The 27894-nt window shown below is 36.4% G+C and overlaps 5 protein-coding genes and 1 long non-coding RNA gene across 9 annotated transcripts in view; 3 read left to right on the top strand and 3 right to left on the bottom strand.

Moving 5' to 3' along the window:
- The window catches only part of LOC111451532 (F-box protein At2g16365-like), a 4961-nt gene extending 912 nt beyond the window's left edge, over positions 1 to 4049 (top strand). Inside the window, exons 2-6 of one of the 2 annotated variants that reach the window (XR_002712004.1) lie at positions 178 to 1588; positions 1798 to 1823; positions 2278 to 3312; positions 3417 to 3752; positions 3823 to 4049. Coding sequence is in view for 1 of the 2 variants with exons in the window: in XM_023092005.1 (XP_022947773.1) it covers positions 223 to 1588; positions 1798 to 1823; positions 2278 to 3033 (2148 nt within the window). In the remaining variant the exon portion in view is untranslated. Of the gene's footprint in view, positions 1 to 177; positions 1589 to 1797; positions 1824 to 2277; positions 3389 to 3416; positions 3753 to 3822 lie in introns of those variants that run through there. The other variant, XM_023092005.1, reaches the window with a different exon arrangement.
- Positions 1 to 5425, top strand: part of LOC111451537 — a 19314-nt gene extending 13889 nt beyond the window's left edge. Inside the window, exon 2 of the long non-coding RNA XR_002712005.1 lies at positions 4966 to 5425. This is a non-coding gene — a long non-coding RNA (uncharacterized LOC111451537). The remainder of the gene's footprint in view (positions 1 to 4965) is intronic.
- Positions 3587 to 6188, bottom strand: LOC111451533 (SNF1-related protein kinase regulatory subunit gamma-1-like). Of its 2 annotated transcripts, XM_023092007.1 has the most exons (7): positions 6005 to 6188; positions 5736 to 5896; positions 5549 to 5662; positions 5312 to 5470; positions 4448 to 4530; positions 4157 to 4348; positions 3587 to 4013 (listed from the first exon to the last, which is right to left on the bottom strand). In XM_023092007.1, exons 1-7 carry the CDS (start codon positions 6123 to 6125, stop codon positions 3614 to 3616), a joined length of 1230 nt encoding a protein of 409 aa, XP_022947775.1. In that variant the 5' UTR covers positions 6126 to 6188; the 3' UTR covers positions 3587 to 3613. The 2 variants fall into 2 exon arrangements, with proteins under 2 accessions (XP_022947775.1, XP_022947774.1); XM_023092006.1 differs by having other exon boundaries at positions 5312 to 5662.
- A 959-nt stretch (positions 6189 to 7147) lies between these two features.
- LOC111451724 (glucose-1-phosphate adenylyltransferase large subunit 1-like) lies at positions 7148 to 11185 on the bottom strand. Its single transcript, XM_023092254.1, has 15 exons — positions 10874 to 11185; positions 10487 to 10705; positions 10270 to 10392; positions 9594 to 9764; positions 9400 to 9492; positions 9231 to 9314; positions 9080 to 9135; positions 8888 to 8981; positions 8579 to 8764; positions 8384 to 8464; positions 8230 to 8316; positions 8050 to 8154; positions 7858 to 7964; positions 7718 to 7778; positions 7148 to 7628 (listed from the first exon to the last, which is right to left on the bottom strand). The coding sequence occupies exons 2-15, from the start codon at positions 10697 to 10699 to the stop codon at positions 7527 to 7529; spliced, it is 1563 nt and encodes a 520-aa protein (XP_022948022.1). The 5' UTR covers positions 10700 to 10705; positions 10874 to 11185; the 3' UTR covers positions 7148 to 7526.
- Positions 11186 to 16847: 5662 nt separating this feature from the next.
- Positions 16848 to 18188, top strand: LOC111451717. The gene is made up of 2 exons (XM_023092245.1): positions 16848 to 17573; positions 17646 to 18188. Exons 1-2 carry the CDS (start codon positions 17178 to 17180, stop codon positions 17994 to 17996), a joined length of 747 nt encoding a protein of 248 aa, XP_022948013.1. The 5' UTR covers positions 16848 to 17177; the 3' UTR covers positions 17997 to 18188.
- A 2542-nt stretch (positions 18189 to 20730) lies between these two features.
- LOC111451711 (bifunctional dihydrofolate reductase-thymidylate synthase-like) lies at positions 20731 to 27270 on the bottom strand. Of its 2 annotated transcripts, XM_023092233.1 has the most exons (13): positions 26992 to 27270; positions 25562 to 26070; positions 25085 to 25484; positions 24936 to 24980; positions 24705 to 24770; positions 23519 to 23580; positions 23354 to 23428; positions 23163 to 23273; positions 22868 to 22922; positions 22673 to 22796; positions 21374 to 21480; positions 21147 to 21287; positions 20731 to 21014 (listed from the first exon to the last, which is right to left on the bottom strand). In XM_023092233.1, the coding sequence occupies exons 2-12, from the start codon at positions 25978 to 25980 to the stop codon at positions 21177 to 21179; spliced, it is 1575 nt and encodes a 524-aa protein (XP_022948001.1). In that variant the 5' UTR covers positions 25981 to 26070; positions 26992 to 27270; the 3' UTR covers positions 20731 to 21014; positions 21147 to 21176. The 2 variants fall into 2 exon arrangements, with proteins under 2 accessions (XP_022948001.1, XP_022948000.1); XM_023092232.1 differs by having other exon boundaries at positions 20731 to 21287; positions 22868 to 22927; positions 23168 to 23273; positions 26992 to 27269.
- Between the last annotated feature and the right edge of the window lie 624 nt (positions 27271 to 27894).

Genomic DNA, 27894 nt, shown 5'->3' on the forward strand with positions numbered 1-27894 from the left:
TTTTTTTTTTTTTTTTTTTTTTTTTTTTTTTTTTTTCTACTTGCTGAATTTAATGAACTTCTGGTTTGGCTGAATTCGATGTATGTTGTAAACCTCTGCCTTTTCCTCATCTAGGGTTTTTGGTTGATTTGATTTTACTTCTCTGTGTGGAATAATAATAGTTATTCTGAATTTCAGGTGCTAGCAGTGAGGGATTGTCCTGTTACCACGTCTGATCATATCATGAAGTCATACCAAGAAGGGAAGGGAACGTCAATGCGGCCCTACCATTCAGTTTGGTTGGCTCATTGGTCACGTCCAGGCTGCAAATCAGCAAATGGAGTCTGCAATAATTTATCGACCAGCGGAGAGTCTGGTGAAGAGAGTTCTCAAACTAAGAAGCGCCCATTGCTTGAAGGTCCAATGGCAACTACTATCACTGCAAATCATGACATTGGGTCTGGAGAAGTAGCAGGAGTACGTGCAGATAATACCAACAATATGACTGGGAGATCTAAGAAGTGCAAGAAAGAAAGGTTAGATTCTGAGCCCTTTCCTATGATCAATGATTCTCAGCATAGAGGGGGTAAATTGGCTCTGAAGATTGAACAGGCTACGGCTAGTCGAGGTGGAGCTTTGAAATTTCATACTGGTTCTGAATCTGAGCACAAAACTTCGTCTCTGGATGGAAAGGGGAGTCAATGGCCATCGCTGCTTGCAGTAGTTCCTGAAAGAGGTAAGCCCAAGAAGGAACAGATAAAGTCCAAAGACACACACCAACATGAGGATCCCAGTAAGTTCCTTAACAACAATGCCCCAACTGTTTCACCATTTGTTGGAGATGAGACTTTGGCATCAGCTTCCAACTTTGTACCTTATGAAATGAGTAATCTGTTCCCATTCTCCACATGTGAACAAAGTATCAACAACGAACCAAAATCCTGTTTGGCATCCAAAAAGCAGGTTGAGAATACTAATTTCCATACTTATTCTACTCTTTTTGTTCAAGAGACAAAAATCAACCAACTTTTGGATACAACGCAAGCTACAAATGCACTGTCAAGGCAGCACATGAGAACGGTTTTACTGCATAATCCCTCTTCAAGCAATCTTGACCAGCCAAATCCATACCCCATACAATGTGACATTAGGAAAAGTAGTTCAAATGCCTTACCCTTTCAAAGTCAGGACAACCATTCAGACACTGCCTTACCAGAATACTTATACCAAGGAGGTTACTCAATGCAGAGGCTTCCATTTTCTGTCCACGACGTGGAAACTATGAGAATATGTACCACTGTAGACTCTGTTGGACAGGCGCTCAGGGGTCCTCCAAAATTTTGTCAGACAACTCACCGTTTAATGATCACTAAAAAGACTGATGTTGACTTGTATGAAGGTCAGGCGTTTAGAGGGAAAGTGGCATCTACCAATCTCAAAGCAGAAACTGCATGTGCACTTCTTGGTTCATCCACCAATCTAGGCAGAGACGATCAGAAGGAAAATGAAGATCTTGGAAATACGAGGAGTGCGACTTCTTTGAGCAACGAGTCATCATCTGAGACTGATATTATGGACATGGATGCATACCAAGACAACCATTCGAGGGGTATGCCTTTGTAGTTTCTATCCTTTGATTCTTCCATTTTTGCTTGACGCTTGAAATAACAAAGAAAAGGCAAAAGTATCGATTCACTGGATCACTAGTGAATCATCTACGGTACCCATTAGTTTGCTTAGTTCCAATCACGAATTTCTTATCATTTGTTTCTTCATTTGTGTTCCCTTCTAACTTATGGGTTTGTCCTTCTCTTGCAGACGTGGATACATCAGAAGCAGATAAGGTAAGATCGAGCCTATATGAGGTTTCACTCTATTAAGCTCATTCCCTTGCATGTCAAATCAAATTTATGCTGTTAGTCACGAACCATTATAACCCTATTGCCTTACGCAATACGGCTACCTGTTACCTATGTTTTCCGTTCGGTTTATTCCATCTTGTTTTGAGATCGTATGTTCTTTATTTCCTCCCCGTTTTCCCTCCCTTTCTTCCCATGATAAAATTTTAAGTCTATTACCTGATTTTCATGATTCCCAAACGTCCAAATGGATTGGTCGAATAGAAACTTTTATTTGCTTGGATGTTCATCAAAATTCAAATGCAGAATGGATGGTTAGTTCATTAAGCCTTGTACATTTTAATTACCGTTGGAATTGATGGTGTTGGAGGATTAGGTCCAAGAATTTTCAACTGTTACGAAGTTTTTTACTGAACTAAAATGGCTCTGGGATTTGCAGGAGTTGAGGAGTTCAAAATCGCCACTGCTCTCTGTGAGTGCAACTGGTTCGGTTAGAAAGCAAATTGGAGGTACGCTGCCGAAGAAAAGATTACTTAATATAAACGAAAGGCCACCCAATCGTTCAACTTCTACAAGCCTGATGGAAAACGGGGAGTCAAGTACCTCTAGAACACAAACTTTAGATGCAGAACACCTCCTTTCAAATGCTGAGCAGCAAAGGTTTTCGAACTCCACTGTCCCTCCGGAAGACTCTTCTAAACGGGAGATAGACAGTGGGTGGGTTAAACGTCTTAGGCCATGCGCTTCAGAGTCTGTTCATGACACAAAGAGCACGAAAAAGGAGGAAGACTCTTCCTGTGATAAAGCCAATCAGCTCTTCAATAAAATGAAACGCAGCTCAACCAGCTCTGATCGCTCTAGGGGTCCACTCCATGGACAAGAGCAATTGGCAGTTGGCCAAACGGCAACTATAGTAAAAGCTAGCGACTTGTGCAGCAACTTGAGATTAAAAAATCGAGAAATGATACTCTCCAGTCCCTGGATTCGAAGATTATGTCATAATAGACCAACATCTTCTGAAAGAAATCTTGAAACTGCTGTGGTTCACAAATCACAATGTTCTAGGCCAATTTTAAATAAGCCAATGCCCAGTATAGCTGCTATGGCATTGATGGGCAAGACGGTGACTGGGCTTCAGCCATGTGAGTTCAGCAGAAGAGGATCTTCACTGGTCTGGAATACCGAGGGTATTTGACAACCCCGAGTCAGCTTAAGTTTCGACACTACTGATATCTCGAAATGGAGTTATTTCTATTGAACTGCCTGGCCATCATCAACTCGGACCCAAGTAGTTTGAACTGCTAGAGAGATAAGCTCGTTACAGTTGCCACCACTGCCTGAATGGAAGAAGAGAAGGGTTGCTGTTGGTTCCTTCATATGGTTTTGTGCTAGATTATTCACGATGTACCTCCCGGGGCTGAAGGCAAACGTGAGGCATCCACCCATTTACAGTAAAGAAACGAGCAACGAGCCTGTATACAATTCTATAATTTTGAATGATTTGTATTCTGCGTGGTTCTTTCTCAATATATGCTACCACTTTTTGCATATGATTTTAGCGTTTCTCACTTTTTCCAGGAAGAAAACTAACACAACCATTAGATGGTTGAAGTGGCTAGAGGAACAACATTCAGTAATCCGAAGCTGTCAATATCAATATAGGATGGAAATTTGTGGAGTCTTACCCAATCAGGTAATGGCAACCATGCAGATGAACAACCCCACCTCTTCTCTGGTACATTATTTTCCTCAGATGGTTAAACTCAGCTCATTATCTAAGATCTTTTGTTACAAATTAAGGTCCCATTTCTAACCTGACAGCCAGTATGTTCCAGAGCAGATTCAAAAAAACCACCTCCTTGAATGGTTGAATCCATACAGGGCGGAGCAAACTGAGTTATAACGTCTCCCACGGTGAGTATCCCTGTTGCTTGGTGGGAACTATTGACAAGAAAGCTGAAACAGCTATTTGTTTCTGCCATAGTTTTCATCACTTGCTTCAGAGTGTCATCTCTCTTGATGGTGACTGGAGTGTGCATATTTGGAACTCTGCACTTAACTAGAGGACGAGCACTCGACAAGGTAAGTGCCCTCTGGCCCCCTTTGACTGTCGGGTTAGAGTCTGCTTGTTCTTTACTCGATTCCATATGCATGAACTCCTTCACTGTTAGCCTCCTGCAATTCATCACTTACTATCCATTGGCAATCGCATCTCTAAGCTTAAATCCTTACCATATGCTATTGTTTAAATTACAAGTTCTTGAATGTGAGGAATTATTCAGATCATCAAAACAAATAAGGGCTTCAAAGGAACTTACTTTCTATTCTGAAATAGATCTTCCTTCTCCAATAGAAGATATGTGTCGCTGTTCCTCAAACAACCAATGAGGCTCTTACTTTCTCTATCTGTTACAGCAACTGCACCCATTTGTTTCTCCCATAGCAATTGAAAGGCTTCCATAATGTTTTGATCGCCATAGACATGAAGAACATGCTCTTCATTATGAAACCTGAACTGACAATGATCAAGAAAGGAAAAGGAAGCAATTATGTTATTCAATTCCATATAGATCAATCTGTTAGTCATGTGATGGTGTGATGTTCCTTACCGAAACTTCGATATTACTTTGTCTACTATGCTGTCAAACCACTCCAAGCCACTTGATTCCAGAAGCATATGAATTACTGCATTCTGTCACAGAACGCAAACGATTTCAAACACTTGATAAACCTGAAAGGCTCGATTAGAAGAAAACCATAAACTTTGTATTTTGTTTAATAAAATACTCATATTCCTTCCAAAGTTGGAATATTACCTTGACCTCCCTTCTATAAAGGTTTCAAAATTGTGCTTGGAGTAAGAATCCTTCAGAATGTTGAATGGAGAAGTCAACAGGTGAAACTCGGTTCTTTTAGATTTAATCCAAGCAAGTATGTTTGATCTTTCCATCAACCTAAACCCACCACTAGCAATATTGTCTTCTTTGGACTTTCCTTACCCACCACTAGCAGATATCGTCTTCTTTAGACTTTCCCTTTCCCTTTTAGGCTTACTCTCAAAGTTTCTACACTTTTATGAGGAATGCTTTGTTTCCCTTTACAACCAATGTGGAATCTGATCTCACAGTCCACCCCCTTTCCCCTTTGAGGCCCAGTGTCCTCGCAGGCACTCATTCCTCTCATTAATCGACGTGGAATCTCACACTAACATTCTAACAAGTTTTACTCGTAGTTTTGAAATATTTATGAAAACGAAGGGTAAAGTTGCCGATTATTTTTTATAATTTGGACCAACCTGAAATGACTTAACCCTATGAACTTCACTTCAAATAGAGAAGTCTAGCTACATAATTAGCTGAAACCCCCACCCCACCCCACCCCACCCCTAAACCATATAACCTGATTGATATCTCAAAGTCTGATTGCTAAGCTACAAAACCAATATCAAAGGTTTATGAAGCAGTAGAAAGTACCTGTGTAATGAAACCAACGACGTGAGAATTGCAGAGCCGAACTACAGGAACAGCCTGCAACCGATGCTTTGAAAGCAATAGCAGAACATGGAAAAGTGTATCCCTCATCCCTACTGGGAAATAAGGATCCCACAAAAATGTTTTCCCTAACTCACCCACCTGAAATTTCCCCAAAAACCCACCAAAACTTATCAGTAAGAAACCATGGAATGCAACAATCAAACAAGAAACAAACACCTTGGTTTGGCCAATATGTGGATTCTGTTCAAGAAAACTCAGAATCCCACGAACATTCTCTTGAGTTTCCTCTGATTCAATGCATTTGATTTCATCCTCCAACTTCCCAATCTCCTAAACCAGTTCATCATTCAGCCATTCAAGATCAAAACCCTTCAAAACAATACCCATTGAAATTTGAAACTACCTGAATACACCATAGAAGCAAGCTTGAGAGATGAACAAAACCAATGAACCGCTCGGGAAATCCCTCGCTGGTGACATCGGCTATGAGAGCACAATCCACATTCTTCTTAAACATAACCCTTATTGCATCCTTAACACAGTCCCCAGTCTTCACTTCCAAGACTTGTGGAAAGAAACAGATTAGATCAGATCAGAGAAGGGAATTTCTGAATTGGCATTAAAACAAACAGGTTGCGTGCAGAAGGAAAATAGTGAAGGAGATGGGGTTACCGAGGGCGGATTTGATGCCGGAGATGGAACTGACGGGGATGCGATCGAAATATTGTTGTAAAGCGGTGGCGGAATCGATCTCCGGTGTGCTTTGGGGTTGGTTCGATTCAGGCTGAGCCATTTTCTGTGATCCAATTGCGTCGTCTTCTTCTTCTTCTTCTTCTGGTTTCTAGTTGTTGTTCTCCAGATCTCTAACTGCAGGGGTAGAGGAAGTGTGTGCATTGGCTATATTCTTCTCCACGTGTCGATCTTAAATGGATCTTGGACTGCCACGTGTTGATCTGAAATGGATCTTTGTCTGCCACGTGTTGATCTGAAATGGATCTTTGTCTGCCACGTGTCATAGTCATTTTCTGTGAAAACGACAGGTTGGTGTTTGAGTTGCTGACAACAAAGAATAGATTTCTCCAAAAAGGAAAAGAAAGAGAATAAAAAATGGGACACATTATGCAAGTTTGCAATATTAAACTTTCCCCCCTAAAAGATTAGCATTTCACTTTGCTAAGCCATATATATTTTTTTTTTTTTATAATTGTTCGAGAATGTTCGATTCTCAATTCAACATCGAGTAACTCTATTAGACATTCTTCTTGTTGGGCCCATTTTTGTATTTCAAGCTAATTTACATTACAACTATTCTCTTAGGATAGGTACACGATCATAATTATAAACGAGTGCATGATCCTAATATTTTTTTTGTTGGAAAGGCTATTTGTTGGCTTAGTCGTTGAAAATGTGGACATAGATAGTGCCGAGTGCATGATCCTAATATTTTTTTGTTGGAAAGGCTATTTGTTGGCTTAGTCGTTGAAAATGTGGACATAGATAGTGCGATGAGCTCAACACTCGTGTTTGATGTCTATTAATTTAGTCCTCGTCCCCCACAAACCGTCTTGTGAAAGAGCGAAATTAGTCTCATTAATGTTGTCTCTCTTGCTATATTCGAAACTCTTTCTTTCTCAAGTGGGTTTGAGATATCCGATCATTAAGCTTCCTCTCCTTCTGCATAGCCTTCCCTTCTTTCACTAACTCACTGTTCGCCTCACCCACTTTAGGCGAGACCAATCCATAGTCATGCCACAGGTCGTGTTTTCAACATGATATGATACAAAACATATAGCAAAGATAGGAATGGACATGCCATTAACCAAAAATTTTGATATTGATTTGAATATGAAAGTGTCACCAAATATCAATGAAATGATAAAAAGGCAACAATTATGAAGAATACATAAAGATATAGTTTGTATGTACATAATATAATCTATGAATCTGGGTGAGTAGTAGTAGCCACTCTTATTTAGAGAGAATTACACTAAAGACTTAAAATCTCTAGTTAACATCTCCCCTTATATGTTATACTAAAAAGCAACTTTCTTTGCTCCAAACCTATCTATAAATTCATCTTTGTCACTATAATCCTTCTTTTTCTCAGCCTAAATGCTGCAAATGCCATTCTTCAGCTCTCACGGAGCATGTTCTTCCCCTCTAAACATGTCAAGACTGAGACCTCGAGACCGCTTTATATGACCGTGCCGTCCTTGATCGTTGCCTTCTCCATTATAATGGTGATTCCCGACCGAACGTAGAATCCGTGTTCGGGTCGATCTGCTTCTTCCACGCCCTGAAATTGACAAAGATACAGATTAAGAATGCCTGGAGGTTTTGGGATTGAATGCAGTCAGTTTGTCGAACCGGGTTGGATGCGCTTACTTCTTTGTTCATGATGACGACGTCTTTCCCAATCTTCACGTTCTTATCGATTATGCAGTTCCTGCAGCAAACCCAAGCCCGCCATGAACACTGTTGAAACGTTGTTGTGCAGTATTTCAAGGTTCGAGTCGACGACTTACCTGATTTTCGTGTTTTGTCCGATCCCAATAGGGACTTTTCCTTCAGCTAGCAGAGCTGCAATTTCGAGTTCAGTTTGGTAATTGTCTGCACCCATCATTATAGTATCCTGTAAGAAAGAAGACAGCAACCTGAGTTACAAACTCTCGTGTTCGTCTAACCAGCCGCCGTGTCTTACAAACTCTAGTGTTCACCTGAAGTTCGACACCGTAGTCTAATCTTGACCGTTCACCGATTACTGAATGCTGGATACTACATTCTCTCAGAAAGCATCCATGTGAGATTATGGCATCAACAATCTGCAAGACGCAGTCGAAGCTTAAGAACAGAGTCCTTAAGACGAGCCGAGAATCAGATTGGTTTTATTGATATACCTGACATTTATCAATCTTGGTTGGCGGTAAAAATCGAGGCGATGTATAGAACGGCGTCTTGGGGTCGTAAAATTCGAACTTAGGAAACTGTAAAAAAGTGAAAAATCGATAATCAATGGCGACTAAAGTGAAAAATTCAGTAAATGAAAGCTACCTCTTCTGTGAGGGCCAAGTTTGCTTCATAGAAGGTCCTGATTGTTCCAATGTCCTCCCAATAGTCTCTAAATACAAATGCCTTGGAGAAAAAGGAAGCAATATCACATATGAATATATCAATGAAGTCGAAATAAAAAAAGCGCGGTCGGTTCAAAAGTTCTTTTAAGGTCTAGCAGTCGGACTCGATTCTTACTTGAACGTTGTGCTCCTTTACAGCTGCAGGAATGATTTCCGAGCCGAAGTCGTTAGATGTAGGATATCTCCACTTTAAAAGGTTTAGCAAAACGTCCGTTTTGAAAACGTAAACGCCCATTGATGCAATGTAAGGGGACTTCAACGCCTCCTCCCGAGACAAACCTAATGAAGTTGTATCTACTCGCTGTAGAAAACCGATCAGTTAGGGCGATTAAACGCACGAGCCTTATTCAGCCAAGAAAGATCATTTCCATGTATGGCTAGATTCATAGTTTATAACCATTCGATATGTTCTTCAATATTTTACCATTGCATTCAAATGGGCACCCTTTGGCTTCTCCGAAAACTGGATAATTCGACCTCTACTATCGAGTTTCACCAATCCATAGTCCGATGCGCGGCTGCAAAGTTGCGGAGTAAATGAAATAACGTATGAGAGTTGGGCTCTAAAATTCTAAGTAAAAAAGGAATCAAAAGGTAAAAGGTACGTTGATAAGACCTGTCGTCCACAGGCGCGCACGAGATTGAAATATCAGCGTTTCTATCCACGTGATTCTGTGTCCAATCGTAGCATATGATATGATTTTCGACATATAGAACGGAAGCTATTATCACTAATGAGCACGAGCGTTCAAAAATAATGTTGTTACCTGCACGAAGTCCATATAGTCCATTCTGTACATGTGATCCCCTGCCAAAATTAGAATGTTTTCGACATTTCTGTTCTTGGCATCCTACAAGAATTAACACGCGAATAGCTTTACGATATCGATAAAGAGAAGTTCAGACAGAACAAAAGAAGATAACTCTGTTATGTACCTCGAACACCCAAATAAATTGTCTCACAGCATCTGCCGTTCCTTGGAACCAGTACATCCCGGATTTCCCCGGTGTTTGAGTGGCTGCAAGAACCTGTATATCGAGAGTAAGCTCAGGATCATAACGATCGTCGACATGCTAGGAAAAGATTAGCTCCCTCTTTTTATCATTAAGTTCACAGTTTATCAGTATACCTCCACGAATCCTTCTCCAAAGTTGACACCGTTTCCGAAGTACGTTCGTGAAATATGACGATTCAACGAAGCAGAGTTGAACTGGGTAAGCACAAAAATTTTGTTGATCCCACTGTTGAGGCAGTTGCTCATTGGAATATCTATAAGCCTATAGCATCCTCCAACTGGAACCTACAAAAACGAGTAGACGATCAAATTGCATAACTCAACCAACCGATTAGTCTAATAAACGAGATAGTACTTGATGATGAATAGAACTCGTTCCCCTCTCCAACCATCTCCAACCAATATGGGATCTCACAATCCACCCCCCTTGGGGGCCAGCGTCTTCACTCGTTCCCCTCTCCAACCAATATGAGATCTCACAATCCACCTCTCTTGGGGGCTAGCGTCTTCACTAGCACTCGTTCCCCTCTCCAACCAGCCAGCGTCTTCACTCGTTCCCCTCTCCAACCAATATGAGATCTCACAATCCACCTCTCTTGGGGGCTAGCGTCTTCACTAGCACTCGTTCCCCTCTCCAACCAATGTGGGATCTCACAATCCACCCTGTTGGGGGCCAACGTCCTCACAAGCACTCGTTCCTCTCCAATCAACGTAGGATCTCACGATGATTTTGATAGAAAAAATAACTTCATTTGTTCTAAGAAACACACCAACATTAGTAAGAACTTACAGCAGGTGTGGCCAATCTTCTAGTAAGGGGAAACAGATGAGTCCCAGCACCTCCTCCCAATATGATCGAAGCAACATTCTTGGGGTTAACTTTGACTGTATGAAACGGTGGAGCTTGAATGCTCTTCAAAATCCAATCCAATCCAAACAGTTAAGAATCAATCAAAATCAAGATGGGTATTGATCAAACTTCAAGAGATAACAATTATTAAACTCACCGCAGCCTCCTTGGTAATATTTAGTGTAGCAACAACAGAAGCAGCACCATTAGAGGTGAGCTTCAAAGCTTTATTCTCAGATTTCAAACTCTTTGCTAAGCGATTAAACAAAGCATTATTATCCAAACTTCCTCTAACTTTCTCCCCATAAAATCCATTCTGATTCAGACACAGATGGGAATTGGGTTTGCAGGACAAAAAGCAGGAATCCATAGCTCACTACACAAAAAACAAAATCCAAATCCAAATCCAAATACAAATAATCAATCGCTCAGAAACGGCAGAAAATACAATCAAATTCAAATCCCAATAAAGCAAAACCCCAAATCAAAGCAAGCATTTAGCGTACAGATCACAGAAACAAAAGAAAAAAATGCAAGAAATCACCTGAGAAACTGAAAAGGGAAGCAATCGGAGGAGGAGAAGGCAGAGGGATTGAATGAAATGGGGCAAGAAGAAGGGAAAAGCGTGGGAGATTACGAAGAAAGCGGTGGATTAAGGGCATGTATGTGAGTGAGAAGAGGTCTGTGAATCAGGAGGATTTTATACTAAAAAAAGGAAATGAACTCGATGGATCAACGGCTTCTTCTTCTTCCTTCTTTGCATTTCCCACAACACCCAATTTTTAACCATCATCCGCGATTTCTACGCCGCATGCAAACAAGGAATACTTAAGAACATTTGGCGCTGCTCTTGTACCCTTTTTCTTTTTTTCTTTTTTTTTTGGAATATATATATATATATATATATTAAGGAATTTATCCAATTAAAAGTCTCTTTCCCACCTCTAACAGTGTTAAAAAAATTATTCGAGTTTTACACGATTAGATATACGAGAGAAATATTATAAAAATATCTCGATTTTGTATCTAACCCGTAGTTTGGAATTAAAGATGTTCACGAGGCTAGTTGGGTTGAGTTGGAGAATCTTTTGAACCGACACGAAATTTTGGGTTGGTGATCTGAACAATTCGAATAGAATTCACACGATCAAAGCGGTTGGATTGTTCGAATGTTTTTTTATTATTATTTAAGAAATTTATTTATCTATAATATATGTTATATTATCGAGTAAAAATATGGTAGGGTTGGGTTGAATTGTAACCTTATTAAAACAAATGTCAACTCGCGAATATATTCGAATTTTTCGAATCTATTCTGTTTGGGTTGAGCAATTTGAATTAGTCGTGTCGACCTTTCATCTGATAAATGCATCCATTCTAGAAGTCGGGATTTGTTGCACGTATTATCTCTAGAATTACTATAGTTATTTGAGTAATAAATACCGAGTCGTTCGCAGTTTCATAGTTTGAATTAGTTTATGTTTATATATGTATGGCTTAATCAATCAGGTAGCCTTCGACACGACGTTGTAACCTACTTACCATGAATAAACAGTATTTAAAATATCGACATCGTAACTTAACTAAATAAATAATATTTAAAATTTAATTGTTTATTTTCCGTCATTTTCATACAAATATTTAAACATAAATAACATTAAATTGAACTAAATGATGATAAGTCACTCCAACTTTTGTTACGTTACATTACTAAATATCTCAATAATCATTTTTTCTTTTTTTTTTAGCCCTTTAAAAAAGGAAATATACCTAATTTAGTGGGTTTGTTTAATTTATTTTGTAATTAAATTTTGTTTAAATAATTATTTTTATTTCTGTTGTATTATTTATCCGTCTCGAAATCATGTTAGTATTAAGGTATTTAAATGACTCGATAACCTGACAACTCGGACTATCCTAGATTATTTTTTTCGGTTTGAGTTGGGTTAATTCTTTGAAAAACTGAAATTTGAGTCGGTTTGCGAGTTGACATTTTTTTAAGTCAACTCGACAAACCAAAAAATAGAGTTACAACTCTATCCTACCCTAGTTTTAATATTATTACGAATATTAAAAATACATTTATAATCTGTGTTTAATATTTGATTTTAGTAATTGATATAATATGTATCGTGAATAAATGAAAATTTTTAAAATAATTAAAAAAGAACAACTCGACAATCCAACCCAACCTAACCCAAATATAGAGGTTTGGGTTCGGTTGCTCGGGTCATTAACTTAATCAATCTCAAATTTTGAGTTAATTCAAAAGATTTCTTCAACCTAATTCATGTGCACCTCTAGTTATTATAAAATATTCCAAACCGTCGTTAATTTATTAAAAATAAAATAAGAAACTAAAATTAAACCGTCAAAATCAAAATAAAATTTAAGTCAGATATTATTATTATTATTTAATAAAAATATTTTTAAAAAATGTTTTTTTTATTATAATTGTTTAAAAGTTTATTTTTACTTTTAGACCACTTTTCTTTTTTCGAATCTCAATATGTATTCTAATAAATCTCAAAATCGCTCTTTCCCAATGACTTTAGGGAGTTTTATTTTATTATTATTTTTAAATATCTTTTAATTTAACCACTTTTTTAATATATATATATATATATTAATAATAATATTTCAATCTGTAATAATAACACAATATTATTAAATTTATAAGAGTATTGTATAAATTTAATAGAAATTATATAAAAAATTATTTAAAATTAGTATTAAAAAAAAACGTACAAAAAGATGGAAAAAAATCATTTCCCGAACTTGATCCCCTATAATTTTCCGTGGAGAATCCTTGTAAAAATAAAATGAATATTTTATTGAGATAAGGATTGAAATAGGAGACGGGAGACAGAGAGATAAAGATTTCCCTCTCCCCTGTCTCAATCTCGTGGGCATCTCTAATAGTAGAGGTTCATGTCGTGGTTGTACAGTAACAAAAACAGTGGATATAGAGCTTTTTGGTCAAGTTGTCGAGACAACATTAAAATAATTTTTAATTAAAAAAACATATAACAAACCGTATGTTTGAACTCGTGCCGTGTTATTAGACTCCGTATGAATTATAAAATGAAAAATAAATAAAATATAAGCTAAGATTTGATAGTGATGAGTAATAAGCCGCCAAGAAGAGCATGAAAAGGATTGGTAAACAATCGTACGAACGCTGGCAGTCGGATTTTTAATTTTTAATTAAATTAATTATAAAAACGAAAAAGAATGGACCGTACACGTGTCGAAAAACTGGCGGCTAGCTTTCATGTATTATTATTATTATTATTACAATTTTCCGTGTTGGCAAAATGGTGGACCACGTGTGTTGGCGGCAGTGCGATTTAATATCTTTCTTGGGACAGGTGGACTCCCAAACAAGCATTAACTTACAAACATCCACGTCATGGTTTTATTCCATGTCATCAAAACACTGTCCCACACAACTAACTATTCTTCATATTTTATTATTAAAAAAATATTATGCAGTACTAAAAAAAAAAATGGTTCGTTTTGGATTAAAATGGTTAATACTTTATTTAAAAAATAAGTTTGGAAAATATTTGAAGAATAAATATATTTATCAACATAATGTAAAAAAGAAACTTTGGAAAATATATCATTTTTTTTATATAAAAAGATCCTTTAAAAAGTATATTATCTTTTATTAAAAGTTATATATAATTAAAAAAATTAAAAAAAATTGAAAAATGTGTACGTTTTTTTTTAATTTTTTTTCAAGATTATCAATTTATTATCTTTTATCAAAATTTATCAAACCCCTTTAAAATATATTACTTTTTTTTTATCGAATATTATAAAAATAAAAAAAAATACATTGAAAAATATATTATCCTTTTATCAAAAAGTAGTCTCACTTTTAATGTTTTTATTTATTTATTTATTTATTTAAAATAGGGTTTTACTTAATATCTTTAAATGCAAAAAGAAAAAAAAAAAAAAAACACTTTTAGTCCAAACATATTTTTATTAAATGTAATGACCTATTTTTTTAGCACGACTTTATGTTTTTGCGTGGGGCGTTTTTGAATTCGTCTATTGAACCTTACTCTTGTTGGGCTCTCGAGCACGAACTTGGGTCATGCATTTGATGGGCTTGGCTTCAAGGATGGGCTAGATTTATGTGGTTTCTCGTTTCTACATGGGTTTGCCGGTTTGGTGACAGAGATCCAACTCGACTCAACCTAACCCACAAAAAAAAATTGTTGATTCTACGTAGACGGTGTGTCTCCTACGATGGTAGGAAATACTGTCGGCAATGTGTTTTTAAAGAAATAGATGGATGATTCGAATCAAAATCGAAGCAGTCAAGAGGTGAGGGAAGAGACCCTACGAAGGTTGATGATCATTTGGTAGATATCTGTTGGTGCAAGGTTTAATACATGTAAAACTCACCGCTAGTAGATATTGTCCGTTTTATTATAAGATCCTATGTTGATTGGAAAGGAGAACGAAACGTTCCTTATAAAGGTGTAAAAACCTCTCCTTAGTAAACATATTTTAAAACCGTGATGTTGAAAACGATACGTAACGAACTAAAACGAAAAATATTTTGTAGCGATAAGCTTGAGCGGTGAAATGTTAGATTTGTTTAAGGAACCAAATGATTAGAAAAGAAAATGATATAGAAATGCTAAATCATCCTTCCAATATCTTCAATTATTGCTATTTGGATTTTTCTCCCAAATTATTATTATTATAATTATTATTATTTTTAATTATTTTAAAATTCTTCATTGGATAAAGAAATGGATAATGTTAACCATTATTATATTTGTCCTTATTTGTCTTTTTCCTTTTAATCTCTCCATAAAAAAAAAAACAACTATTTAAATCTTATTATAATTTAAAGGTAGATTTAAATTCTATTTCATAGTTTTTAATTTTTAAAAATTAAATCTATCAAATACTTTTTTATTTTATTTTATTTTATATGGGTGTTGTTATTTTCTAATGTTTAGAATTTTAAATGATTTTAATCATTGTTTCATCGATCACGTTATTTAATATTTATTCTTAGATTATCTCTAGAGTATATAAGTTTTGGGTTTTTACTGGTTGATTTTTTTTGGATCGTCCTATTCACTTATTGATCAAGTACTAATATGTTTGCTCGTTGAATTTGAGTCGGATGACTAACTTTTATATTTGTCTAAAAAAATACCCTACTGTTAGCTTTAGATAGAACTGGTATTTTATTTCAAAATATTTTTGAATTTTTAAGAGTGTTTCAACTTTTAAAAATTTTATTAATACCCTTCAACTTTTTTAAAAATTTAAAAAATATGTTTGTCGTACTATATTTAAAAAATCATTTACGGTTATAAAAAAGGTTCAGAAAAATCTTTACCAGCATGGATGAAAGTTGTCTATGAATTCGAATTTTTTAATATTACTAAGGTAGAGTTTTTTTGGTTAGTTTAAAGGTGTTTTTAAAAATTTGAAAAAAAATTTAAGAGTATTAAATGTATATTTGAAATAATTTTGAAAATTAAAGAGTATTTTTGAAAGGGATAAAAATAAAAATAAAAATAATTATTTTTTTTTAGAAATTTAAAAGAATTATTTAAACTTTTAAAATTATTTATAAGAATTAATTTTTTTTTTGTTAATTTAGCGTATATTTTCTTTTTTTAATTTTATTCTTTAATTTAACAATAGAGTGGAAATACGTAGCACGTGGCATCCACAAACGATAGCGACTAGTTGTCACCGTGTGTCAGATGGGACTGACGGACGGGACATAAGTGTAAATTGAATGGCAATTAAAAGGCTAATAAAGGGCAAAAAGAAATTCCCAAAAGGACTCATTGGTTGAATAAGAACGCGCCACGTGTCATTTTCTTAGTGAGTAAGAAAGTGAATGTGGCATCTCCACTTGGATTCCATATTTCCAACTGTTTCACCTTTTGTCCACTTGGCATTTTTCAACTAATATCTGTTTGCCTAGTCAGCAATTATACAAAAAAAAAAAAAAAAAATCTAAAAATCCATTAATATTTTAAAATAATTTTTCACTTCTTTTTTAACTTAAATAGAAATTTTAAAAAACCAAGTTAATAAAAATATATATTTTTTTACAAAATTGACGTTGAAATATTAAAATCAAATATTAAAAAATGGATAACATTCTAATTTACTTTAATAATTCTTGGAAATCAATTTTTTTTTTGGAATAAAGAGAAGTAAAGAAAAAATTATTATCCTAATATCAACAAACATTTATTTATTCTTTAAAATATAATCTCCAAGGACTGGGCTGTCTACCTTTTATGGCCATGGATTTATTCTATTCCATTAATAATGTTTAATAAATAATTTAAAAATGGTGTTCTAGACAAAAGGCTTCAAATTGCATAATTTTTTAAAGACAGAAAATAAAGTAATTGGAATATATATTAATTAAAGAGGAAAAATTAATTTTATGTGACTATAAATACCAATCCTACTTCTATCAAAACACATTGAAACTAAAGCGTTTATAGAAAAAAGAACAATAAAACTAGTTGAAGAGAAAAAGAAGGAAGAACAAAAAAAAAAAAAAAAAGTGGAGATTACTCTGTTTTTCTTTGTTCCTCAAATTTTGTCTTGTTGATTTTCTCTCTGTTTCCATGCTTCCAATCGCCAAATTTCTTTGCAGCACCGTCCAGTTTCCTGGAAGTGATTCCACTGGAGATGATTGTTGGGGTTGGATCGATGAATTTGACGGAGAAGGAATTTGTTTACCAGTGACATTGATTTGATTTTACCTGATCGTCTTTGTAAATTCTGTTGTTGTTGTTGTTGTTGTTTTCACTGGATTGATTTTGTTGTTTCTGGAAATGGAGTCTGTCGGTTTCTGCGACATAAGAACGGAGAAGATGAACGCGATTCTTAAGTATCGACAGCTCAGGAAAATTGCTAACCTGTTTCGGTTCATCGAGTTGTGTTTGATTCTCGTCGTGATCTCGAAATTATCTATCCATCTGCCGAGCGCCTTCAAGAATTCTGGAGAGTACTTCCGGTGCTTGTCGATGACTTTGATTAGTCCTCGCTTCGTGTTTCTGATCGGAAACGCGATAGTCATCACTCTGTTCGCTAAATCGGGACAGTTCTCTGGTACGGATCTGAGCAAGAAGAATTCGGTTGCCGATCTTTACGAGGAGTTCATCCAAAACAGCGAGAAGAATCAAAGAACTCGTCGCGCCGAGATCAAGTACCGAATCAAGCAGACCGATAGCGGCAGCGGCAACGTCCAAGGCGACGCCTCCATCGATTATCGAATCAAGCAGATCGATAGCGGAAGCGGAAGCGGAAACGTCCATGGCGACGCCTCCATCAAGTACCGAATCAAGCAGATCGATAGCGGAAGCGGCAACGCCTCAATCGCGATAAAGAAAATCGGTAATCCTGAAGAAATCAAACATTATCGTAGGAGTCAGTCGGAGAAAATAGCGGTGGTACAGCGAGAGAATCCGCACAGCAAACTGAGCCGATCAGAAACAGAAAAAAGCAAAAAAATCGTCCGATTGAGTGAAGGAACAGAACAAATCTCGTATCCGGAAGATGGAATGAGCAACGAGGAGTTCCAGGAGATGGTGGAGGCGTTCATAGCGCGGCAGCAGAGATTGAGAAGGGAGGAAGAATTCTGTGGATTTTAGAAATCAAAGCTTTCGCATCTCGTTAATCCTGCAAGTGATTAGGGCAACTGGTCGAATTCTAAAGAAGAAACTGAGAACTTCGAAAATGGTAATGAGTTCCGTATATCCTTCTGTACAGCCTTTTTTCCTCCATTTTAATTTTGCTTTTACATATTTGGAGAAGTGTTTGAATGAAGCAACTCATTCCAATTACTCCCATTCCTCCAATTAAGCTCTCAATTAGAGAATGATTATGGGTTTATAAATCAAACAAACTATTGGCAAGTTAGAGTACTTTTGGGAAGTCCAAAGTAAAATTATGTTTATAATAAAAAAATGCTATTTAATTTGAGACATTTTGAGAAGCTCAAAGTAAAGCGCTTATGTTCAAAGTATGGCTATTTTTCTTCTTAATCTAAAAAAAAAAAAAAAAAAAAAAATTGGATTTCAAATTTGAATTAAACATAATTTAATTAATCTGTTAAAATTTTCTAGATCTTACTAAATTAATCTGTTATAAGTCTTTAAAACTTTATCCAAACATAATTTAATTAATCTGTTAGCTTTTAATAAAATAATATATTCAACTTTATCCAAACATAAAATATTAGATTGAGAGAAATTATTTCCGTTATTTATTAATAAAAGTAAATATTAAAAAATATTTATTTATTTATAAATATATAATTATAATTTGAGTAGAGACAGATTTTTCTCTATAAACTAAATTGGGATGCCCCAACTATTTTATTCCTATATACATATATACACACGAATAAAACTTATAAATATATTAAAATGAAAGTTTAAACCTACCTTATAATATATTTATAATATTTATTTATTTGTAGAATATTAAGTTATTATATTGAAATTTGAATTTTTAAATATTATATTATATTTTTATTTATAAAATATTAATGAATCCATCGTAATGTTTTACATTTTTTAATAGAAATTATATTGAAAGATCGAAACTCATCTGATAAAAAAAATTGAAATTAATTTATTTTTTTCATAAAAATATGGAAAAAAAAATTCACATGACCATAATTCTATATAGAGAATCTCTGTTAAATTAAATGAAAATCCATTGAAAATATATTTAATAAATTGGTTGAAGATAATAATAAAATATAATGTAAGTGTTATAATTTTTTTAATTATTATGAACTAGAGGAGTATATTACTCAAGTTATGTATATTTATCTTCATATTAGATTATATAATATATTAAAATTAAAATAGTAAAATTATAAATAATATAAATAAGAAAATTAAATTTTATTTGAATGAATTATATGCATGCATGATATTTTATATTTTAAAAAAATCTTTAGCATAAAGTTTATTAAGGTATGATTTTTATTGTGATAAATAGAATATTTAGATCATTTTCATTTTTTAAAAATTAAAATAGTTATAGGCTTTAATTGTCATATTATTCCATATTTATTCTTGTCCATGTGACATTAGTCTAATGGAATAAAAATTGATAGGTTTATTATTCACGATACCTTTCAGATTGTAACACGTGTGTTATTCGTTATTACATATATACCCTTGTCAACTCAAACTATTTTTCTTTCGATATTATCGACTCATACTTATCTTTATCAAAATCCATAAAAAAAAAATTTAATTTTGTCAATATAAGCATAGCTCAACTGATTATCTAAAGAATTACGGGATTTAAATTTTTATCAGACTAATGAGACAATTAGTATTTATTTCTTAACTGATTAAAATATTATATTATTATCTAAACAGTTAAAAATTTAAATTTGTACGAGACTCATGAGGCCAATATGTTAAGATTTTAGCCTGTGAGCCCAATATTAGGTCAACTACGTGTTCAAAACCGAGGCAAAAGTTTTTTCTGACCTAATATCACGAGACGAGGTAAAATATCGGAAAGGAGATATTTGGATAAGAGCTTAGAAGAGGGGTTTCTAGGCTTCTAGGGTTTCATTGAATGAGAAAGATAAAAGGAATTGATTCAAAATGAGGTGTTAATTGGATAAAGGGAAGAAGCATTTGAATAATAATAATTCTATCCTATGCTAATAATGCCCTTCAATTCAAGGCAACCAGTCCTTGGAATAGGGGCATCCAATTCCTCTATCCGAACAAGAACAAGAACAAGAACCCGTTCTCATCCTCGAACTAATGTTCAAGGCAACATCACCATATGAACCCTGATACCGGGTTTTATCTCCTAATGATCATTCAAAAGATATCGAATCAAATCTCTTGGCATCAACATAAACCATAAAATATTCGGTCCAGTGTCGAGACTAATCATAAGCGATCGATCTATATCTCTAATATGAATGTAATAGTCCAAGTGGGTTCAAACCCACTACTAACAGATATTATCCGTTTTAACTCATTACGTATCACCATCAGCCTCACAGTGATATTATCTGTTTTGGCCCATTACGTATCACCATCAGCCTCACAGTTTTGAACACGATTACAAGAGAGAGATTTTCACACCCTTATAAGGAAGGCTTCGTTCTCCTCTCCAACTAATGTGGGATCTCACAATCCACCCCCTAGAACCAGCATCTTCACTGGCACACTGCTTGATGTCTAGCTCTGATACCATTTGTAACAGCTCAATCCCACCGTCAGCAGATATTGTCTACTTTCCGTTACCCTCATAGTTTTAAAGCACGCCTACTGGTAGATGTTTCTACACCCTTATAAGAAACAACCATCTTATAAAGCGGCAAGAACAGGACATGAGAAGTATACAAAACATAATCCATCATTTCAAAACCAGATGAAGTCCGAGAACCGATCGATCGAGGTAACATTATACTTGTATGTAGCACGGTATTAAAATAGCAGCGACCGTGTATTTGAATGAGAACCGTAAAAAAACTATAGCAAATACAAAACCGAACTAAATCACTTCAGAACCAACCAGAGGAACTAAAGGATTCTCACTGGACATAGTAAAGTATGAAGTATATATCCCATTAGCACTGTTTATTTGCAGACCATATTAACCAACGCCTTCGATGTTCGTACCTGAAATATTGCTAAAAAAACCGCTTCAGCGCGAACGAACCCGACATATAAACAACTCATAGAACATTTTCATGGTAATTTTACTGCACTTGCCTCAAAATTTGGATAATATACGGTAAAGGAACTGAGTCCCCTGGTTTGTTGAACAAGTTAGATCAAGTTCTACACTGCCATTTTCATTGCTATCTTCTCATGAGGGTTGTAACCGATTAATTCGAAATCAGCTGCCGCGAAAGAATCGATATCGTTCTTCTCGGGGTTAATCTTCAAAATCTACAATAAGGTTAAGACGAATTAAACGCAGCTGGTTACTAAATGCTAACATGGAAGAACGACGTTATCATAGTTTTCCTACTTACCGGGAACGGTTTGGGGAGTTTTTGAAGCTGCTCCTGCAATGGCCTCACGTGAGTACGGTAAACATGAGCATCTCCAATCACGTGTACGAAGTCGCCTCGAGCAAGACCTGCACATTGCTTTTGTTAAAGGAAAACCACATTGCTTTTGTTAAGAATGTTTTATGAGCCGTAATGAGAGATCCCACGTCGGTTGGAGAGGAGAACGAAACATTCCTTATTAAGGGTGTGGAAACTTCTCCCTAGCATACGCATTTTAAAAACATTGGGGGAAGCCTAAAAGGGAAAGCCCAAAGAGGACAATATCTGCTAGCAGGGGCTTGGGTGGTTACAAATGGTATCAGAGCCAGACACCAAGCAATGTGCCAGCAAGGAGCTGAACCCCGAAGGGTGTGGACATCAGGCAGTGTACCAGCGAGGACGCTGGCCCTAAAGGGGGTAGATTGGGGGGTCATATCGATTGGAGAGGAGAATGAGTGCCAGCAGGACGCTGGGCCCCAAATGGAGGTGAACTGTGAGATCCTACATCAGTTGGAGGGAGGAACGAAGCACCCTTTATAAGAGTGTGGAAACCTCTCCTTAACAGACACGTTTTAAAACCTTGAGGGGAAGCCTGAAAGGGAAAACCCAAAAAGGACAATATTTACTAGCGGTAGGCATGAGCAATATTGAAGAAAAATAAATCTCGTTTCATGACCTTACTAGATTGCCACACAAAGAATACATAAACAAGAAGGGATGAGAGACAAAAAGATTGTGAGATTCCACGTCGATTAGGGAGGAGAACGAAACATTCTTTATAAGGGTGTGGAAACTTCTGCCTAGCAGACACATTTTAAAAACCTTAAAGGGAAGCCTAGAAGGGAAAGCCCAAAGAAGACAACATCGGCTAGCAATGGTCTTGGGCCGTTACAGATGGTATCAAAGCCAGACATCGGGCAATGTGCCAGCGAGGAGGCTGCACCCTGAAGGGGGTGGACACGAGGCAGTGTACCAGTAAGGATGCTTGGCTCTGAAGAGTGGTGGATTGTGAGAACCCACATCGGTTCGGGAGGAGAACGACACATTCCTTATAAGGGTGTAGAAACTTCTCCCTAGCAAACGCGTTTTAAAAACTTTGAGAGAAAGCCCGGAAGGGAAAGTTCAAAAAGGACAATGGTCGTGAGCGGTTACAAAAAGACTACCAAAAACAGATACGTATAGAAAAAACGAGATATCATTGAACAGCCAGCTCCAAAATAACAGTTTTAACTTCAACAAGGTAATTTAAAGTAAACTACTGGTCATTATGGAGTAGCATACCACAAACATGAGCAATCATGCACGTCAGAAGAGCATATGATGCAATATTGAACGGAACACCAAGGCCCATGTCAGCAGAGCGCTGATACATTTGACACGATAATTCCCCATTCGCTACATAAAACTGCAAAAAACGACCAATAAACAAAGTAAACGAATGAGCGTTAAACCTAGCATCGTGCATTTTAATCCAACCTGAGCGAACATGTGGCAAGGCGGAAGTGCCATTAGTTTGAGATCAGATGGATTCCAAGCTGTTAAGAATGAGAAATAGAAATAGAATTGGGATCGAAAGTATGATCTTCATTCAGGTTTACCACGTTTAAATAGGATACAAACTATCAACTAATACCTAAAAATAGAAAAAATATATATCTAACTAAATTTGGTAAATAAATAAAATATACGGTTAATAAAATCTATACTAACAACTCCCTAAATATCTGATATATATTCTAACTAATTATCACGGCAAAATATCCTCTTAATACAAGCAGAAAGAACGATCCTCCGGTCGTCGGGATTGTTCTTTATCTTGTTAATAACATCTAGCAACTGATCAAATCCTTGACCAGTGTAGTCAGCATGCATGTCAGTATACCTATAGAAGCAATGTCGAAAGCATTAAACCTCAAATCCTGCAATAAACTTTCGAAGTCATTCTCAGAGTAATCCACGAACCTAGCACCGAAGTGTCGCCATTGGAACCCGTATACAGGTCCCAAGTCGCCCTCCTCCCGTTCTTTCAAACCAATACTAAATATTACAGAAAAGAAAAGAAGAACGGGTTATGGCTTAAACTATATATCGAAAAATTAAAATTTCAAAAAATGTACGAGTAATTGCCTATTGAGGTAATCTCTCGATGCGTTGCTATCCCAAATATGAATGCCTTTCTCCTGTAGAACCTGTTGATATTGAAACTTCAGGATATAATTCAAGTCAAATTGTTCAGTAAACAAAGGTTTTGTAAAAAAGAGGTTCTGGTGGTTGAGAATGACTACTACAGGATAAACCACACACACTACACTAGGCTATCGACGCCTAAAAGGACGTACTAAAATGGGAAACTTGAAGCCACCTCTCTAAAAGCGATCGTTAGGAAACCGCCTTCCACCCGAACATTATATGGAATAGTAAAAAAGCAATCGGTCTGAGAACTTTTCGTCGGCCACAAAACAGTGAATGAAAGAGTGCCTTCTCCATCATAGAGTAACATCACCTCCTCCAAGCCATACAATTACCAAAAGTTTCCAGAGACCTATCTAACAACTTCCTTACCGAGCGGTATCTCCACAAAGTCTGATCCATATTGTGAGACCCCACATCGATTGGGGAGGAGAACGAAACATTCTTTATAAGGGTGTGGAAACCTCTTCTTAGCAGACGCGTTTTAAAAACCTTGAGAGGAAGCCCGAAAGGGAAAGCCAACAGAGGACAATATCTGCTAGCAGTGAGCTTGGGCCGTTACAAATGGTATTAGAGCCAGACACTAGGCGATGTGTTAGCGAGAAGGCTGAGCCCCGAAGGGAGGTGGACAGCAGGCGGTGTGCCAACGAGGACGCTGGGTCCCGAAGGGGGTGGATTGGGGGGGTCCCACATTGATTGGAGAGGGGAACGAATGCCAACGAGAACGCTGGGCCCCGAGGAGGGTGGATTGTGAGATCCCACATTAGTTGAGAAGTAGAACGAAGCATTATTTATAAGAGTGTGGAAACCTCTCCCTAGCATACGTGTTTTAAAAACCTTGAGAGGAAGCCTAAAAGGAAAAGCCCAAAGAGGACAATATCTGTAAAAACACTTTTTATAAGTTCCTAAAAGTATCTTTAGTCACGATAACCACTAAGCCACCCCCTCCCAACGTTTACCCCTTCCCATAAAACGGACAAGGATCGAAAACAAAGACAAAGAAGTATGGATGATGGGAAGAACTACTCAGCCAGGCCATCTAGGCTACAAGGCTGCAACCTACTAGTAAAGTTCAAAGTGATAGTGCTAGCAAAGCATAGTATAGCATAGCTTAACATCTTACCTTTGCATTCGTCGAACCACTTACGAACCAAAGAAGTTCTTCAACGACCCCTCGCCAAAATACTTTCTGAAGGATCAAACGACAAGGATATATGTCAACGACTGGACCATTCCCAAAAACGATGCACCATATTCTTAGAAATTGCAAAAGTGAAACAAGACAAGAAAAGAGGGAGTTTCGCTTTCACAATACAGCTACAAAAGAAATCAAAACGAGAAAATCAGCACATGCCTTAGTTGTAAGCAGCGGAAACGTCTTGCGCAAGTTGTACCGCATCTGTACAGATATCAAGAACAAGACAAGAACTCGTGCATACATAAGCATTCAAAATAGATCTACTAGGAGAAAAATAGATATCCCGAATAATAAGAGAATATTACCTGACACCCGAATCTTGACAAAGTACCTGTTCCTGTTCTATCTTCCTTAGCGGTACCATTTGAGATAATTTCTTGAACAAGTTTTAAGTACAAGTACTCCTCGTGCCTCTCAAAAATCTCCTTCGGTAGGAAAGAGAACTTCTTAGCCTCAAAGTTAGAGAAATCAGGCTTGTTATTACCGATCGGGCCATTGTTCTGATCAATAGGTGGTTCGATCGAGCTCCTCACACGAACATAACTAGTGAAAGAATATCGAAAGTTATTTTCCACCACAGGAAACGACGAGTACCATGGCTGAAACATAGACTTATCGATAGCTGGAATGAAGGTATCACAGTCAACATTTGCCTCGATTTCAGTAATGTGGATAGCATCACATTCAGGGGCATTCAGAGCTTCCCTGCATTAAAAACACAATCAGTGAACAAAGACAGCAAGTAGTACACTAAGAGCGATCGAGAAAACAAGCACACACACCTTAATATCTCGCCACCACCTATAACGAACACTTTCTCTATTGACAAACAGTACGGAGAAGCTGCTAATAACTCCAAAGCAGACGTTATACTACCACATATTATGACATTTTCAACAGTGGCAATGTCAAAACTCCCCGAGCGAGTCAGAACAACATTGAGACGACCAGGTAGTGGTCGACGCTCAGGAGGAATACCCTCCCATGTTTTTCGACCCATTAGAATTGCATTCCTTTTCCCTGGATCCGATGTTGTCGTGGTTATGTTTCTAAAAAACTTGAGATCAGACGGCAACGTCCATGGTAGTTGCCCATCCTTACCAATACCCATATTTTCAGTAGCCGCCACAACAACCTGATACGTCCTCCGTGGATCAGGTTGTGCATTGCCATCAGAGCTTGTCAAAGGATCACCAGCCATATTAGAACTAAAAACTCGACCAAACCTAAATGATGGTAACTTGAATGATCTTCCCCCGCACACCCGACTTCCACAGAAGTAGGGTAGAACCTGAAATCGAACACAACCAAAAAACAACAAAATCAATTATATCGAACAAGTAAACATTCAAGACTCGTTTCTTGAAATAAAAAACCTCTTAGCTTAAAAACTCTCCATATATTGACGCATATATTGGATGTTACCTTAATTTAAAACGTTCAAAACAAAGACTTCTACGACGTTTAATCTAATTTCAGGCAAAAGGATATTCAATAAAAATAGAGTTCCCCGTTCAAAGAATGAAGGTTAAGGTAAACTTCCAAACGAAAACGGAGTAAATCGAACGTTATTCTGTCTATGGCATACATTTTGAACTGACCTATCTTTCGATTCACAGAGAACTGAACACCATTACATAATTTATAAAAGACAATGAATGGATTCTATTATTCTTCCAAACAAATCAAAATCAACTTAAGAAATGAAACAGAGTTTCAAATCCATAGTTTTACATGAACAGAATTCATTAAAAAATCAAAATCAAAAAACAAAAGGAAAAGGATAATGATGTTAAACAATTGTTGCATTGTGATAAGGTCAAGCATCAAATCACATTCTTCTTTTTCCCTTAACCTAACTTCCAGATTCTTCCTACCTAACAAAATGATTACAAACGAATTCCTTACAGCTCAAATTCGCTTGAAGATAAGGGATAATGTACTAAAGAGACGAACAAGATGTCGAAAAACACAGAGACAGCATAAAACAAGCATCATATTAAGCAAAAAGCATACATGCAATGAACTATTTCAGGTCAAATGCAAATTCAATCAAGAGAAATCGATCAAAAAGAGCATTTAATCTCCAACCCAAAAGAGAAAAACAAGAACAGATACCAAAAAATCAGTCCCCAGCAATCTAATTTCAAAATGGTACGACAAAATCAAGAACAAAACAGGAAAAAAAACGAGAGAATTCGTCTCAACTCACCGAGGGGATGAAAATCTTCACCTGGGAAAAGGCTAAGATAAGTTTTGGAGCAATGGGAGTGAAGTTGTGGGTGTTGTTTATGGATTTTGGGGGGTTTTACGAAATGGGTATTTCTGAAAACGGGTATAGTGATGGGGAAAAGGGAGGGAGAGAAGGAAATTCAACAGGTGGAGACTTATTTGGATGAAAAACTGCTTCGTTTTTAGGTTGTTTTTAACTTTATCGTGTTGAATGTTGGAGGGTACTATGGGAAATGTCTGAAGAAGAAAGCGGAGGAAAATCCAAAGACGAGTTTCCTGCGGATTACCGCCGTCTACGATCCAAATGGGAATGTGGGAGAGTTGAGTGTAGCTGTAGTTTCTTCACGTTCTTTACCTAACTTTCTGACCAAAGTTTTGAAACTTTCTCTAAATCTCTTAAAATTTAGACTTCCAAAATCTTCAGGAAGTTGATTACTATATTTCGATTAGAATTTATGAGTTTGAATTGGAAATTGTATATTGATTTATTAAGATTTCGTTTGATTGAAATTTCTTCTCGATTGGATAAAAGATGCACTGGGCGAGTGAACGGTGAAGTCGTGAGAGAGGCTTCTTCGAGGGTTGAGTCAAGATGTGATACTTGTTAAAGAAAGCAATCAAAGTCTTGGATTGTGAGTATATAAGTGAAGACTAGATATTACAGGTAGAACTAATAGCATAACATTGAGAGATTACGTCTACCGTAGACAATATTACATGACTACGAAGGTGGGTGGAGGTTCTATTGTTCTTAACAAGTGGTATCAGAATCATACTAATGACGTAGTCATGTCGATAAAATTCTCAAGTGACAAACAAAAAAGTTATAGATTACTTGGCTTCACTTTTCGTTACGAAGATCTCTTCTATATTCACCGACAAG

This window comes from Cucurbita moschata, unplaced genomic scaffold (genome assembly GCF_002738365.1).
Source record: "Cucurbita moschata cultivar Rifu unplaced genomic scaffold, Cmos_1.0 Cmo_Scf00013, whole genome shotgun sequence".
NCBI classification, from domain to species: Eukaryota; Viridiplantae; Streptophyta; class Magnoliopsida; order Cucurbitales; family Cucurbitaceae; genus Cucurbita; species Cucurbita moschata.

What these genes read in the sequence shown, in the direction of transcription:
- LOC111451533 (XM_023092006.1), bottom strand. Translation starts at nt 6,125, where the DNA reads ATGGCTCAGCCTGAATCGAACCAACCCCAAAGCACACCGGAGATCGAT. An exon ending in AAAGTAATATCGAAGTTTCG is followed by an intron (nt 4,349 to 4,447) that starts GTAAGGAACATC and finishes TTGTCAGTTCAG; the next exon opens with GTTTCATAATGAAGAGCATG. An exon ending in GATCTATTTCAGAATAGAAA is followed by an intron (nt 4,014 to 4,156) that starts GTAAGTTCCTTT and finishes GATGAATTGCAG; the next exon opens with GAGGCTAACAGTGAAGGAGT.
- LOC111451724 (XM_023092254.1), bottom strand. Translation starts at nt 10,699, where the DNA reads ATGGATTCCTGCTTTTTGTCCTGCAAACCCAATTCCCATCTGTGTCTG. An exon ending in TAAAGGAGCACAACGTTCAA is followed by an intron (nt 8,465 to 8,578) that starts GTAAGAATCGAG and finishes TTTTTCTCCAAG; the next exon opens with GCATTTGTATTTAGAGACTA. An exon ending in ACTTGGCCCTCACAGAAGAG is followed by an intron (nt 8,317 to 8,383) that starts GTAGCTTTCATT and finishes ACTTTTTTACAG; the next exon opens with TTTCCTAAGTTCGAATTTTA.
- LOC111451717 (XM_023092245.1), top strand. Translation starts at nt 17,178, where the DNA reads ATGGAGTCTGTCGGTTTCTGCGACATAAGAACGGAGAAGATGAACGCG. An exon ending in ACCGAATCAAGCAGACCGAT is followed by an intron (nt 17,574 to 17,645) that starts AGCGGCAGCGGC and finishes AGCGGAAGCGGA; the next exon opens with AGCGGAAACGTCCATGGCGA.
- LOC111451711 (XM_023092233.1), bottom strand. Translation starts at nt 25,980, where the DNA reads ATGGCTGGTGATCCTTTGACAAGCTCTGATGGCAATGCACAACCTGAT. An exon ending in TCGAGAGATTACCTCAATAG is followed by an intron (nt 23,429 to 23,518) that starts GCAATTACTCGT and finishes TGTAATATTTAG; the next exon opens with TATTGGTTTGAAAGAACGGG. An exon ending in AACTCCCCAAACCGTTCCCG is followed by an intron (nt 21,288 to 21,373) that starts GTAAGTAGGAAA and finishes ACCTTATTGTAG; the next exon opens with ATTTTGAAGATTAACCCCGA.